We start from the raw sequence: 14,965 nt of genomic DNA, 5'->3' as shown, positions 1-14,965 counted from the left end.
TGTTGGAAAACATACAAAAATAAGAAAGAAGACATCTGTGATCTGTGATCGGTGAACTCCATCGAGATTAGTCAATACCACAGTTTAGAATACGTGTTGTATTCATGTTAGATTTTGTAGGAGCTTCCATTTTCGCCTGTGATTTTCATGGACGTTATGCTGCATAAAAAAAGAATTTTGGTGAATATTTTTGAATTTTCGACGCCCCCCAATATTAAATTGCCTGCAGAATACTAAAGCAATAGTGTTAAAAGGAATTTACTGCTGTGTTGAAGGATTTGAGTGTGACGCCTCCAGTGTTTATGCTTTTGACCTAGGTTAATATATACAAATTGGGCTTTAGCGAAAGAAAAAATTCTTACATCCGTGGGTTAATTATGTTCGCAAGATGTTTTCATCATTAAGATTGCAGCGCATTCAGGTGGTAATTGTTGCATTGCTTGCTGCACAGGGTATTAAATCAGCGCTGCATACATTTTTTCATGTACTAAATTGTACTCTTTTTAGATTTAGGGCAAGCAGAGTCTGCAATTGCAATACCTGTGACAACAAAATGTGAGTATAATAATGGTACTTGTTCTCCAGGAGAATGTAATGAAGTAATTGACTGTGATACTCCTGGTGAAGGAAAACGCAATCACTGTTTTGTTTTGTGGTCAAAAAATCAGGATGGATCAAAAAATGTCTCACTTAAGGTATTATTTACTCACTTAAATCAAAGGGTCTATTGTTGGCTTAAATTTATTTTAGGGTTGTTTTCTAAACACTGAAGACTGTTATGGCCAAAAAAGATGTACTGAAAAATCACCAACTCCCAAAAATAACCTGATGTTTTGTTGCTGTGAAGGCGATTTATGTAACAAAGAATTTTTTTGGGAGCCCGTGGCTACAGAGGCTCCACCTCCGAGTAGTAAGCTGTTTTCATTTTCAATTTTGTTCATATGTTGTTATGTATTCTTTTTAGCTGCCATTCCCACTGTAGAAGAACCTAGCATGATATATTATATATTGGGCTCAGTAACATTGCTTGTGATTTTATTACTGGCAATTGGATTTGGGATATTTTGGAAGCGTAGAAGCAAACATTATTTTAATGGGGTAAAGTTTGGTCTCATGCAGATATTAACAATGCAAATTGAAAATTTTTTAGTTGCCAACTAACGATCCTCACCCACTGCCTCCACCATCTCCCATGTTAGATACTCGGCCAATTCAGCTTATTGAAATTAAGGCCAGAGGACGTTTTGGTGCGGTATGGAAAGCTCAGTTTAAGTCGGAAGAAGTAGCTGTAAAGATATTTCCAGTTCAAGTGAGTTTTGACTTTAAATAGTTGCTGTAGTTGTTGAATTTTTTTTTTTAAACTAATAAAATGTTGTTGAGTATAGATTTAACTTGCAGGCACTCTCATTTTATGTTTGATGTTATTAATGTTTATTATATTTATGTTCAAAGGATAAGCAGTCATGGCAAACTGAGCAAGAGATATTTAAGCTTCCCTATATGGCTCATCCCAACATACTTCAGTATATAGGAGTTGAAAAACGGGGAGATAATTTGCAAGCAGAGTTTTGGCTAATATCAGCTTATCATGAAAAGGGATCTCTATGTGATTATTTAAAAGCTCATACCCTTTCCTGGATAGAATTGTGTAGAATTGCCGAAACAATGGCTAGAGGTTTGATGCATTTACATGAAGCTATCCCAGGAAAATCATCAAATGAGGCTTCGAAACCCTCTATTGCTCACAGAGACTTTAAGAGCAAGAATGTCTTGCTTAGGCATGATATGACTGCTTGCATTGCTGACTTTGGTTTAGCTATAGTGTTTGAACCAAAAAAGTCTTGTGGTGACACTCATGGGCAAGTAGGGACAAGAAGATATATGGCCCCAGAGGTACTAGAAGGTGCAATTAATTTCACCCCTGAAGCATTTCTTAGGATTGATATGTATGCCTGTGGCTTGGTGCTATGGGAATTAGTATCAAGATGCAAAGCCCAAGATGGACCTATTCCTGAGTACAGACTACCATTTGAGGAAGAAGTTGGCCCGCATCCCACTCTTGAAGATATGCAAGAGTCAGTTGTGCAAAACAAAGTTCGACCAGCCATACAACCCCATTGGAGGAATCACTCGGTAAGTAATTTTAATTTTGAAGATCTAAGAAGAGGGTGAATTATTAATTAGATTCTGTAATAGTGGTTACTTCAAATGTTTAGTGAAAGTCATTTACAAACCACTCTATCCACCTGAGACGAAATGCTCAGATAGAGTATTTATTTATTTTGTATTCCTAAATTAGGGTTTGGCCGCCATTTGTGACACAATGATCGACTGTTGGGATCATGATGCTGAAGCTAGGCTCTCAGCATCGTGTGTAATGGAAAGAGTTATGGTACAGACGAGATTCCTACAGTCTAACATGACGGGGTGGAGAATAGAGAACGAATCACCTCTTACACCATTAAAAGATAGCTGCATCTAGGAATACTTTTGAAGGTAAGGTAAGGCATTTGTACAATTCAGTAGTGCAGAGCTCATCGGTCATTTTTGTTTGTGAATACAGGTAAATATTGGTAATCTGGTTACTTGAAACTGACACTGCAAGAATATAGAGTACCTGTCAAAATGTAGTCTGTGTGTATTAGATTACCAACGTAGCCAAATTTTAACGACGTCACAACAAGGTCATAGTGCACGCTAAATTGTAGCACCTGCGTGCAAGTGAAATAATTCTAATAATAACATCGGTGTAGTAGGGAACCACCAAAATTATTCTTCCAGATCAGACACACTTCTCAATGTGCCAAGAGACTATAATATATTTTAATAACTACTATTTTGTAACAATGTTTTATATTACTATTATTATTATATATTGTAAGATTAGCTTGTAGCGGGACTTTTGACTACACTTCGCGAGCGGGGTTCAGTCCTTAATATCAATGGTGGTACGTGCAGCAGTGATTTTGTAATTTGTGGAAAGAGTTTATGCGAAAAATAAAGTTTAACACATTAGGATACTATGAAATGGAGTTAAGCCTTGACAGTGTTTATATATATATATATATATATATATATATATATATATATATATATATATATATATATATATATATATTCCAGCTACTTTGTGGCTTTTTAATGGTTTAGCTAAAAACGGACGGATAAAGTAACGATTTAACCGATAAAATTGCTCACTTTCCCATCCCGTATTTTGAGGCTATTGTCATGGACTATATGAAAAAATTATAATTTGAAGCGTTCCGATAAACATTTTTTGTAAAAAAAAATAGTTTTTATTTTTACCTTTTGTGGTTGCTTATCTAAATGAATAGAGAGGTTCTGAAAGAAAATTATTGTTTGAAAATTTTCTTAAATGAATTTGGGGAGTTTATCTGTTTTACAGAATTGAAAATAGTTCTTATTGGTAAGGAGAATCTAAGAAGTAGTAAACTTTTTCTAGATTTTACATAATTTCACTTTTTAATATAGGTTTTTAAAAAGTGTTTTTATACTAAAGTATTTTGGAATGTTAGACCTATTTATTTTTGTCAGACATTACGTTATAAAACTATTCAATATATAGACTGTTAGAATATTGAAATAAAAAGTAAGAAATTTATATATAACTTTATTCAATTTTGAAATGCAGGTGTGAAGTAAATTTTAAGCGTTTTGATTTGATTCAATTAAATGAAACTATTGCGAAAAATAAATTGTTACGCCGATGGCATAGAAAATGTACAAGTGAATGTTAGAAAATAAAATGATGGCATTAATTATTTCAAGTTATTTGGAAAGAAATAACTGTGGAATATTTTTATGTCAGTTTAGAAAAATAACAGCTACAGCTACAACTGCATTTGAGTTGCTCGTCAAATTTGCTTCTAAGTGAGTTTTCTTTGTCAACTATGTTATGCAATTTAATTTAGTGCTCGCGTTTTGAATTATTATTTTTTCGACAATATTTATATATCTTGTTAGAGTATGTAGGTTACAATTAAAATTTACATTCGTGAACATAGATGTTTACCTTTACCTTGGCAAATAAGAAGTGAATAAATATAAACCCCTCAGGTTAAATGAACAATACACAGCTTTCCATTCCTCTTACAGCTTTTTCTGTTAAATAAAAATAAATTCTTTGCCATCGTCGAAATCCTGTATATTTTGATATATGTAGTTTGCTTTTCTCTACCTCCTACATACTTTTTTTTCTGTTACCATTACGAAGTCCCAGTCAAAGACCAGCAGTTTTTGAATTTCTTTGATTAAAAGGGGAACAACCGGGTTATATATTTGAACTGTATTTTCCAAATGTTTTTTTTCTTTATCAATTTCTGTATAGATACATACCAAAGATGAATTAAATTTCACTTTTTGGAATTTATTCAGATGTTGTTTATCTGAGTTAGTCTCCATTTTTAAATATTGTTTTTCAGACACCTCCAAATAATTGTAATAATAATTTCATATTATATGATCAAGGGTAAAGAGGTAATGTTTTTATGAGAAGTAATCAAAATGTAATTTTTAGAAAACGACATTTTCAATTACTTTTTGCAAAAACAACAATTCTAAGTTCTAATTAAAAATTTAAACAAATTTCCTTTTACCTTTGAAGTTCATAATTAAATCTTTTAATCCGAATTTTCCGAGCTCCCTTTGAAAAATTCCTTAATAACCTAGTCTTCCTTTCTTTGTTTCGTTAAAAAAAATACCTACTAATAATTTATTAATGTCGTTTGTCACAGATTTGCTAGTTAAAGTAACCTTACAATTTTTCCTATATACATATCGTAACAAATCAATAATTTTCCATAGTCGTATTTAAAATCGTTGGTATAGTAAAATTATTGTAGGCATAGTGTATTTAATTTTTTAAAATTGTTGTGAGAACTGTTTAGAAGTTTGTACAAAAAAAATTAAATGTTTAGCAACTTGAATTTGTCATGAAAATATATTTTTTCTTTTTTATGCTGCCAATTTTCACCATAAAATTTATGAAAAGATATACTTTATTTATTGTGGGCAAGTCTTTATTACTCAAACTTGCCAGCTTTGTCTACTATCTGAACGTTTTTGTTGTTTGAAACATTATATTTTCGTAAAACTCCGTGTTGAAGTTTACAAAGTTTTTTCGGCCCTAACTTTACTATTATAAAGAGTGTCTATCTAATTTCGTTTGAAATTTTAGCCAGATGATTTTGTATTGTTATTATTGCTGCATCATTTTAAACAAAACTCGATTTTGGACTTTATCATATTTGCCTCACAAATGATGTATATTGTGCATAAATGGGAGTATTAATTAAATCAATGCAAAAGAAATATTATATTTCACATTTTAGATAGAAGACATTTTTCGACTGACACTACTAAATTTTCTATTGATTTTTATATTATACCAACTTAGTATGTGGTTCAAATTCTAAATGTTGGGGACTAAAAACTTTGGCAATCTCAAATATGAAAACCATCTTAGATAATATTTAAAGCAATATTTTAATAAAATGATATATTTTCTTAATCTTCGGAATGGAAAATAACAAAAGGAATTTGTTTAAAAAGAAAACTTTTATTTGTATACCTAGACTACTTCTACAAACCATAAATCAACAGTTCAAAACACAGTACAAAATACCATAACTGCACCATTCCCTCATTTCTTGATGAAAAAGCTTATTTGTTATCCTTACATGTTCAAAATGGCAGCTAATAGATGCAGTGCAATTGCGTGGTTCGCACATTATTTTTATTGTTAAATATTTGACTAAGATTTTAGTTTGTAAATGCTGACGACAGTTTTAGCGGACTTGTTTGCCGATTTTAACACTAATATAAACTGCTTGCATTTTTTTGCAAAAGTGGTGTTAAGACCGGTTTTGTATAGAAGTCGAGTTATCTGTAATTTTTTTTTGCAATTATCGACACCAACACAATTGAATTTTACGTGGAAAGTATTTATATTAATATTTTTAATATTAAATAAAACAGATTGTTATACTTACTGTGAGTGGGAGTTTTATTTCCTTCATTTGAGCTTTGCAGAAATGATTACAGCGATATTAATGATATGCTTTATTGTTATAATCTCGTCAATATTTACAATGATCAAGGCCGCGTTTCTCTATTCATTCGTTTTGCTTTTCGTATTTACATTATTTATTTGCGTGTAATATAGTGGGTTAAAGCAATAAGTACCAACCTTTGAGCTCTGAAATAAAACCTTTCAATTGCTGTCAACAAGAGAAGTCAATCCTCCTATTATTGTGAGTATTTTATTTTATTTTCAAACTGGCATGACATTTAAAAATGTATAAATCGCAGATTTACATTCTTAATCCACGTCTTAAGGCCTCTATCAATAAATATTTTGATTATTTTATTTTACACTACATTATCTACACATGCAAAAGTTTAGTAAAATCCAGTATTGAGACAGCTAGTTACACCGTAGAACTAATAATGTTGCACTCGCTCAAATTACTTACATACCATGTTCTACAACACTAACAGTATACATCATAAGGATAAAGTTGACATAGCGGTAAACTGTTCGCTCACTTTTGACGAAATTTCAATGCAGAGAATTCAGTTTGCCAGTGACGTTGTGGTATATTAAAATTTTTGGGCGTATTGTTTTTTACAATATGCCCAAAAATTTTTTTAGTGAATTCAATTATATGAAAATTGTATACATTATTGAAGTTCTTTGGCAAAAATATTAAATGTAGGATCATATTGGCAGGTGCTTTACATAACAACAAATGTTTGGGTTTAATAGGTAATTATTATACGCGACAAATACATTTGTGCACCTTCGTAAACAATCAATAGCAGTAGTAGTAGTAGCAGTAGTAGATAAGAATTTGGCATGTCTAAAGTACAAACTTTAAACTTAAAAAGGAAAGGGGTTTTCAATGATTTATACTGTTAGCACCTGGATACTCTCCGAAATCGTCAAAAGGTCGTGAATAAGGAATATACGACAATAATTGGTGGTCTCTAAAAGTCCATTTGGAAACACATTTAAATTCGACAACGACTCGCGAGATATGTTGGTGGAAAAAATCATCTGTTCTATAAAACATTCAGTCTTTTAACACTAAATTGGAAGGTTTTGGAGAGAAAACCATATTACAGTCGTCCAGCATTTTTTGCCGGAATAAAAAGTGCACACCCTTCATACCACAAAAAAGATACTTAAAATTGATTCTACTTCTGTAGGACCTTTAAATTAAATACAATAAAGTGTAGGTAGCTGCTACTTTTTGGTCGATGACATCTACGTCCAGAAGCTGTTCTAAACTACTTACAAAAAATACAAAAATATATTCACCGACACGTCCATCAAAAGATACGTTTTCTTTTTGCACAACGGTAATGGATATAAAATATTTCTCTCTGTTGAACGCTAAGACACTTTCAATACTTGAAACATTTTAGATATTCTGTAATTTCTTGAATTAGAGCCTAACACGTACTAAGTAGTTACATTAGTAGAAGTAGTAATACAATTAGGCATTTATAAGGGAGAAGACAAAAATTTGTTCTTCAAATACAATAGGTAACGATACATTTTTCATGATAAAGGTTTAATATTTTCCTAAAACATTTTCACTATTCTATATTTTTATAGATTTCTGATCAACGCAGTCTTAAACGTCATGTAGGACAGGAATCCCTATAAGTGATATTGAACTGAAGTTTAATAATCGCGGTGAAAGTATTACCTAATATGCCTGAAAATGCTTGAGTGGCGTTTTCTAAATAATTAATGTTTTAATCCTTGTACGTGAGCCTTAAGCACAACTTTCCAACGTTTCTGCCAAACACAATTGTAACCTTTATGGAACGGAATTTAAACTATAAAATGGAGATTGAATTAAGGAAAATGGTAGGATTATTTGCGTCTTGGCGAATCCAGCTACCAAATATATCAGCTACGAGGTTGCAATGGTAGAATAAAAAATGACACACAACACCTTCACGTTTAGGAAAAAATTCTTTACCATATGACAAATACTTCGTTTTTGGTTAACTTCTGCATTCGGCAGCTTTTTAATTAAATTGTAGCTTTGAAATTCCTCACACAAAAAGTAGGACACTTATATTTCAGTAAATTTTTAAAGCGCACGGTTTTTTAAATAAACCAAAGCTGCATTTCATAAAACATTAATTAAATATTAAATTGCCTTTATTTGTCTTTTAATTTGACGCCTTTCTGCGTACACATTTCACCCGCAGCGTTTCATTTATCAAAAATGAATTTTTACGCATTCGACGTACATTTAGATTAGATTTTGTTTGGCACGACCTTAGCCCTGAGCAAGGCAATGGTTTGTTGACTTATGGGTTCGGTGGGCGATTCAGAATCCGAGCTGGCCACAAACTGTATGTTGTTCGCTTGGAAATTGTCGTTTTGTTTACAAACGGGGTGGTTGTCAACTTTTTGTTTGTTCACAACCGTCGGGACTAGAAGGTTGCTTGTCGAGTCTGCAAGCAAAACACAAAACAAATTCTGATTTTGATTACGTATATTTTTTCATTATTTGCAAACTAGTCTTTTCCATATGGTTTATTAGCTTTTTTAAAAGTAGTCAGGTAACTAAGTTAATACAAAATAAAAGTTATAATGTAGTTTCTTTACAAAAAAAGTTTGTAGAAATGTAGAAATTTTCTCAGTGTATGGTCATTATAAAAAAAAGGTTATGCCGAATTTACCACAACATAAATTTCAAATATTTTTTGATTGCAGCAGTATTGATTTGGTTAGGTCTTGGTTTGTTTGCTAGAATTATCAGTAAGTAGAAGAAGTATGCTTTACAAGATGTTGATTGTAATTAATGTAAGTCAGTACTCAATTCTTTGTCATAAATCCACGAATTATGTTTGGTATATGTTATCTAGCGTTATTCAGTTACAAAGCCGATTAGTTCCTCTAAGGTGTTATTGTGCAAAAAATTCACACGGAATGGTACATGTACTGTGCGAATCTGCATTTTATACCAGGTTTTTCTTTTTTTTTTACTTGACAGAGACACCCGAGAACAAGCTGGTAGTGCTGGACAGCCGATAACTGTTGTTTGTAGAGAAAACGATGATCTAGTCGCTGAAATAGCCAGACAGACGGATCATATCAAATCAAAATCACTTGTGTCAATCGGTTGAGTTGAGTTGAACAGAACATGAGTTTGGCCGTCATGAAACCTAGGTTCATCAGCACCATTCTGAGTTAAATGGGCAGAGCATGGGATGGATGTAGAATAGTTCATCACTCTTTTGAAAGTCTTGTGTGATGATATTTGCGGGAGGCTCATGCTCATAGTTCCTTGGGAATCCGCCTGTCCTGACGAGACTCCATAACTTCGATACTGGTTACTTGGCGTAGCTCATTACCTTTGATTATCTTCTACTCCCGATAGGCTTCAGTGGGATGCCGAAGGAGTTATTCTTTTTACTATGTAGTCGCACCCTTATTACAATCATAATCGACGCCTCAAAATGTTTGCCCCATTGTATAGACTTAGCACCTAGTGACTATATGCTATGTATTTCCCCAAACTGGGAAAACCCTTTCGTGGAATTCATGAGACGCTGAATAGTCCCCGGATGAACGAATTCTTTTCTTTGTCATACATGTTTTACCTATTTGGGTCTTTTAGGGGTAAATAATATATTTGTTAACAGGTACTTTGTGAAATAGTTTAAATCTTTTAATCTTGTATGTGGTCGGGATATATTTTGATAGCGACGGTTAATTAATAAACATTTTTAAAAATTGTAATTTCTAGTGTTGCACTAGCTGGAGTAATGTGTTCCTCGAGCAAACGAAAGTTTAAGTTCTTGGATAAATAAAGCACATTGCGCATTACTAAAATATTGCATGATCTAATTTTATTTTATAAATAAATCGTTTTATTTTATAAATAAATCATAAAAATCAAGTGTTTTCATATAATAACAAAACTGGTTAATTGGATTTTGATATATATTTGTGCGAATTATTTAGAAATAAAAAATAAATCAGTATGCAGTAATTTACTCACAAAAATATATGAAAGATATTTTTTTCCCTTTTTTTGCATCAAAAAATAAATAAATAAAATTAATGCTTGTGACAAAGTACATACTGCTATTTTCTGACCAATCTATTTTTTAAAATTTTACCAAAGAACTAAATATTCTGAATTTATAAGTATTTGCATTTTTAAATATTTAAAGGAAATATGATCATCATACATTATATGTAAATGATTACAGTATTATATCAGTAACAATACTAGTCGTCTTTTTTTATTGTAAAATTTGCCATTTAAACATTGATCGGTGCGGTTTGAATTTTTTTTATTTGTCGATTGGAACGCATCCCGAAAATTGCGCCATCGTATATCACCCTCGCTTTGGTGCGATTTAATTTTTGCGGTCGTGTTTGTGCCGCACCACTGAACCGCCAGACATTAGTGCCAGGCATTGCCATGTCATATACTTATCTAACCGTTACGGTCGTTTAACTCTTAAACAGAAAGCGTTTCTGTTGTTAATCCGGTATTACGCGATTTCGCACAAGAAATTTGAACGGATAATCTCGGAATCTCTGGTAACATTATATGAAAGGCCCTGTCAGAACTATAAACTATTTGGATATGAATTAGCGGAATGTAGCGTGAAAATATGCATATAATTGCAGGCAAACTGTTTATTAATAGTCGAATTGAAACGATGAAAAGGGGAGAAATACAAAAAATTACAAAAAAATGTTTATATGGGACCAGGATTGTTTTTGTATCTTAATGCGACCTTGCTACCTTTTTGCGGAAGATTAAGACCTCTTTTTACATCATACTCATAACTGAAATTTTGGAACCACATATTCACACCCACATTTTGAAAACAGTTTTTTATTCTAATTTTAAATTTTAAAATTCATAAATAAGAGAAGTATTGAGGTACAGTTGTCCAACTATGCAGTTCATCATAGGAGTACCAAAAAATGCGGGAAAAATTTATTTCGAATGAATATTTTTGAATTGAGTTATGACGATATGGTATTGTTCTCGCAGAAGGCAACTGAAGCTCATTTTTAAATTCTTTAATTCGGTGATCGATGCTCCTAATTGAGCGAGTCCATTGATTTTTTTATTTATATTTATTTTTGTTCTGCATAGAACATTTCGTTTAGTTTTTTTGCAGACAGCCCAGTTCGTTTACGAGCAATTGTTTTTGAAACGCGCGACTGGTGTAGTTTTGCATTTCAAATAAATGCTATTGAAACGACCGTAAATCTAAAAGAAGCAAACAAAAATATATCGTAAGAAAGGGTCCCTTTTCGACAATTTATAAACGTTACTTACAAATTTTGTTGCCGTTGCCTAGATTGATGTTGTCGTTTTGATACTTCGCAGCCAGGGCGGCTAATTGATCGATAGTTTCGGCCTCGTCGTCTTCCAAACTCGAATAACTTCCCGTGGTCGCGTCGCCGTCCGAAGAACCCTTCGATCGTTTACCCTGTTCCACTTCTTCCTCGTCCTCTTCCTCTTCGGCTTCCTGAACAAATTTAATATAAAGGAAAGCTGTATTTTATTTTGCGTCAATACATTTGTAAGCACCACTGAAGCGAGTTACCATGTTTTAATATTTTAACACAAATATCGGGTGGGTCATAGCTAATGGCTTGCTAGAAGTATAGGAAAACAGACCAGTGCTGCTGTTTCTGCTACATTTAAATGGAACCTTCTATATATCGCTCTAATTTGAGGTTCTGCTTAAGAAAGTGCTTTGAAATAAAATTTTATTTTTGTAATTTTTGCACGATTGTACTACGTTTATTCACAAAAAAGACTTTGGAATTTAAGAGGATGTCTTTGATTATTGATTTTCGAACCGCATTTTATGCAAGTCTTTCAAGCTTTAAAGTGAAGTCAAGCTTTAAAAGTAAAATGGAGAAAGCTATTTAATGCAAAGCGCTCCTCGACGCCGTTGCCTGAGGTTATGTCCAATGAGGGTGTGCAATAACTCGGACCCACAGGATATTGTTAATGCATTTGCCACATTTTTTGGAGATGTCTATATGGCACCAACCACTGAGAACATCTCTGTGAACAAAACAAACCTCAATTCCTGTATTAGCATAAGCTATCTCTCGGATGAAGCTATTTTAAGAGCAGCAAAGAAGTTAAAAAATAAGGCTACCCAGATGGGGGACCATCCTTGGTTGCCAAAGATTGTATTAATGCTTTCCTTAGACCTATCGCTTAGATATATAACCTCTGTCTCAAGTCAAGCACCTTCCCTAGAGTATGGAAAGAGGCGAGAATGACTCCTGTATTCAAGAGGGACTGTGTAAACGATATTACTAATTACAGACCCATTTACATCCTATCGGTCTTCGCTAAGATTTTTGAGTCTTCTGTGTACGAGTGCATCTATGGACAAGTGAAGCAAAGCATGTCATTACCCAAAAACAACACGGATTCTTTACCAATAGAAGTACTGCACTGCCAGCAATCTAACATGTCTTACTCAGTATATTGGAAAGGCCCTAGAGAATAAATCTCAAGTTGATGTACTATACACAGATTTTTCTAAAGCATTCGACCGAGTTGACCACGCTATCTTCCTGAAGAAGATTGAGGCAATGGGAATCAGCAATAAACTGGTAGACTTTTTTGCTTCATATGTACAGGATAGATATCAGTATGTAGAGATTCATGGATACCGCTCTTCGAGGTTTATAGCCACAAGCTGGGCACCTCAGGGCAGTAATCTGGCGCCACCGATCTTCCTATTATTCGTTAACGACATAGCCGACTGCATAACTAGCTGCGCCCTATTGTTTGCCGATGACCTGAAGCTGTTTAGGATTGTGGTGCACATTGCCGACTGTACAGCATTGCTGAGGGACCTGGAGTCGTTGAATAACTGGTGTGTGGCAAACAATCTTCATCTCAATCCGGATAAGTGTTCTGTGATGACGTTTTCTAACAGACAGCGCCCAATAGTTTTAACTACAGCCTGGAAACTACTCCAATTACCAGATGCACCTCTTTCAAAGACCTTGGAATTTTGTACGACACTAAACTGTCCTTTACCTCTCATATTGAAACCATTTGCAAAGATGCAACAAGATCGATGGGCTTTATATTTCGTAACGCTAAAGAGTTTCGGAATGTTCAGGCTCTCAAAGAATTGTTTTTTAGCTATGTCAGATCCCAGCTTGAGTACTGTGCGACAATCTGGTTCCCCATTCACGCTAAATATATAGACCAATTGGCATTTAAAACTGACGGAGTGTTTCCGGCGCGGGGTACTGAACAGTCATTACTTTTGGAAAGATTTGAACTCCCGTTTTTAAAATGGCGAAGAAACTATCTAGCAGTTATCTTTCTCTGCAAAATTGTTCTATCCAGGATTGACTGCTCGGGGCTCTTAATGCAATTACCTCTCTATGTTCCTCAAAGATCTGTCCGCAGTTCGCCGATTTTCCACCTACCCCATCTACAAATTTCCTTATAAAAACCCCCTTATACAATGCTATGTATCTTTTCACTGACCGTTGTAGTGATATTGATATTTTCAACCTCTCCTATAATCGTTATCAAACATTCTCAAAACAAAATATTTTGTTTAGGCAATTGATATTGTATCACGCATAGGCACATAGGCACTAAGGTACGAGTACAAGTGTGAGCTCTTTAATTTGCTTATGCATTTTGTCTAATATTGTATTTAAATGATGTATTATATGCTTGTCAGATTGTGTTGTAAATGGATGTAGAATCTGTTAGACAATAAATGATTATTATTATTATTAAATATTTTCTCAAATTAAAATCAGCGGTTCAGAAACAAATAAACAAAACAGCACCTATTTTATAAATTCTGGGAATAATATTAAAATAGGATCTGCCCAAATTAAAAATAAAAAAGATTAGAGAAGAGAGTAGAAAATAAAACAATTTATGTTGTTATTGTTTTTATTACATTGATTCGTTGCTTTTTTTGTATATGTTTTTGGATATTATTAACAGTGTCCGTCTGTACGTTCCTCTTTTTAGACATTGGTGTAATTGTAAAAACGTAATTTCTAATAATTAAGTAGCTACTTGCCTCCTGACCTTCGCTGCTTTCGTCTTGGACGCTGCTTTCCGAGGCGGACGACGCGCTGGATTTTACTTCACTCTCCTCGTCTTCGCTATCGTTGCTACTCGCTTCCTCCGTATTCGAATTTATTTCTGAAAATTATGACAAATGCACAAAAACTTGTTATTTTCGCTTTACGAGCATTTGAATTGAATTGAATTGGTTTTCATCATCTTTATTTTTTAGACACAGATTTTCTTAAAAAAAATCAAGCTCCAAGACTATGTAATAAAACTATATTCATTAGCAGCATTATTAATTTAAGTTAACTATGACGACGTAAAAAACAATTATTAAAAACATTTTTTTAAACGAACAACAATTATCAATATTGAAAAAACAATGTGTTACATATACAGGGTGTCCCGAAATTAGACGTCAATATTTTAACCACGTATTCTGCGACCCAAAATAAGGATAAAAGTTCATATAAACTAGGGTCCAAAACGTTTTAGTTTTTAACAAACAATTAAATTTGAAGAGGTGATGCCGATTTTTTGCAAATATTTTCGAAACAAGAAAATATTTTTTTTAATAAAATTTGGTACAGTTACTAAACTTTTTTAGCTCTATTTAACGAACTAAAATTTAGTATTGGATTGTCTTCAGGGGTGCAATGACAAAGCTGAGGAGGCGGTACAAGAGTTTCGTAGAAGATTTCCTAATCGTTTTTATTAATACACATAGGCATTTTGTTGAGCGTGAATCACTTGAAAGTAATCGTGGACAGGGAAGACCGCAAGGAAACTATAATTTGGAAGACGCACTTAATTTAATGAAGATGACAAGAGAACAATCCAATTAACAACTGTTTTTTACA

At 33.3% G+C, this 14,965-nt stretch overlaps 2 protein-coding genes across 3 annotated transcripts in view; one reads left to right on the top strand and one right to left on the bottom strand.

Moving 5' to 3' along the window:
* Positions 1 to 101: 101 nt before the first annotated feature.
* Positions 102 to 3,043, top strand: LOC132700490 (activin receptor type-2A). Of its 2 annotated transcripts, none has more exons than XM_060667847.1 (8): positions 102 to 452; positions 508 to 695; positions 751 to 910; positions 965 to 1,098; positions 1,151 to 1,309; positions 1,453 to 2,133; positions 2,300 to 2,496; positions 2,564 to 3,043. In XM_060667847.1, the coding sequence occupies exons 1-7, from the start codon at positions 389 to 391 to the stop codon at positions 2,480 to 2,482; spliced, it is 1,569 nt and encodes a 522-aa protein (XP_060523830.1). In that variant the 5' UTR covers positions 102 to 388; the 3' UTR covers positions 2,483 to 2,496; positions 2,564 to 3,043. The 2 variants fall into 2 exon arrangements, with proteins under 2 accessions (XP_060523830.1, XP_060523831.1); XM_060667848.1 differs by having other exon boundaries at positions 2,300 to 2,501.
* Positions 3,044 to 6,052: 3,009 nt separating this feature from the next.
* LOC132700647 (uncharacterized) overlaps positions 6,053 to 14,965 on the bottom strand; it is a 32,537-nt gene continuing 23,624 nt past the window's right edge. The window contains exons 5-7 of the mRNA XM_060668111.1: positions 14,109 to 14,237; positions 11,358 to 11,546; positions 6,053 to 8,499 (exon numbers count right to left, since the gene is read on the bottom strand). Of these exons, the coding sequence (XP_060524094.1) occupies positions 8,300 to 8,499; positions 11,358 to 11,546; positions 14,109 to 14,237 (518 nt within the window). The 3' untranslated portion in view covers positions 6,053 to 8,299. The remainder of the gene's footprint in view (positions 8,500 to 11,357; positions 11,547 to 14,108; positions 14,238 to 14,965) is intronic.

Source organism: Cylas formicarius, unplaced genomic scaffold, assembly GCF_029955315.1.
Source record: "Cylas formicarius isolate icCylForm1 unplaced genomic scaffold, icCylForm1.1 PGA_scaffold_4__25_contigs__length_36172078, whole genome shotgun sequence".
NCBI classification, from domain to species: domain Eukaryota; kingdom Metazoa; phylum Arthropoda; class Insecta; order Coleoptera; family Brentidae; genus Cylas; species Cylas formicarius.
This window is presented reverse-complemented; position numbering and strand designations above follow the sequence as displayed.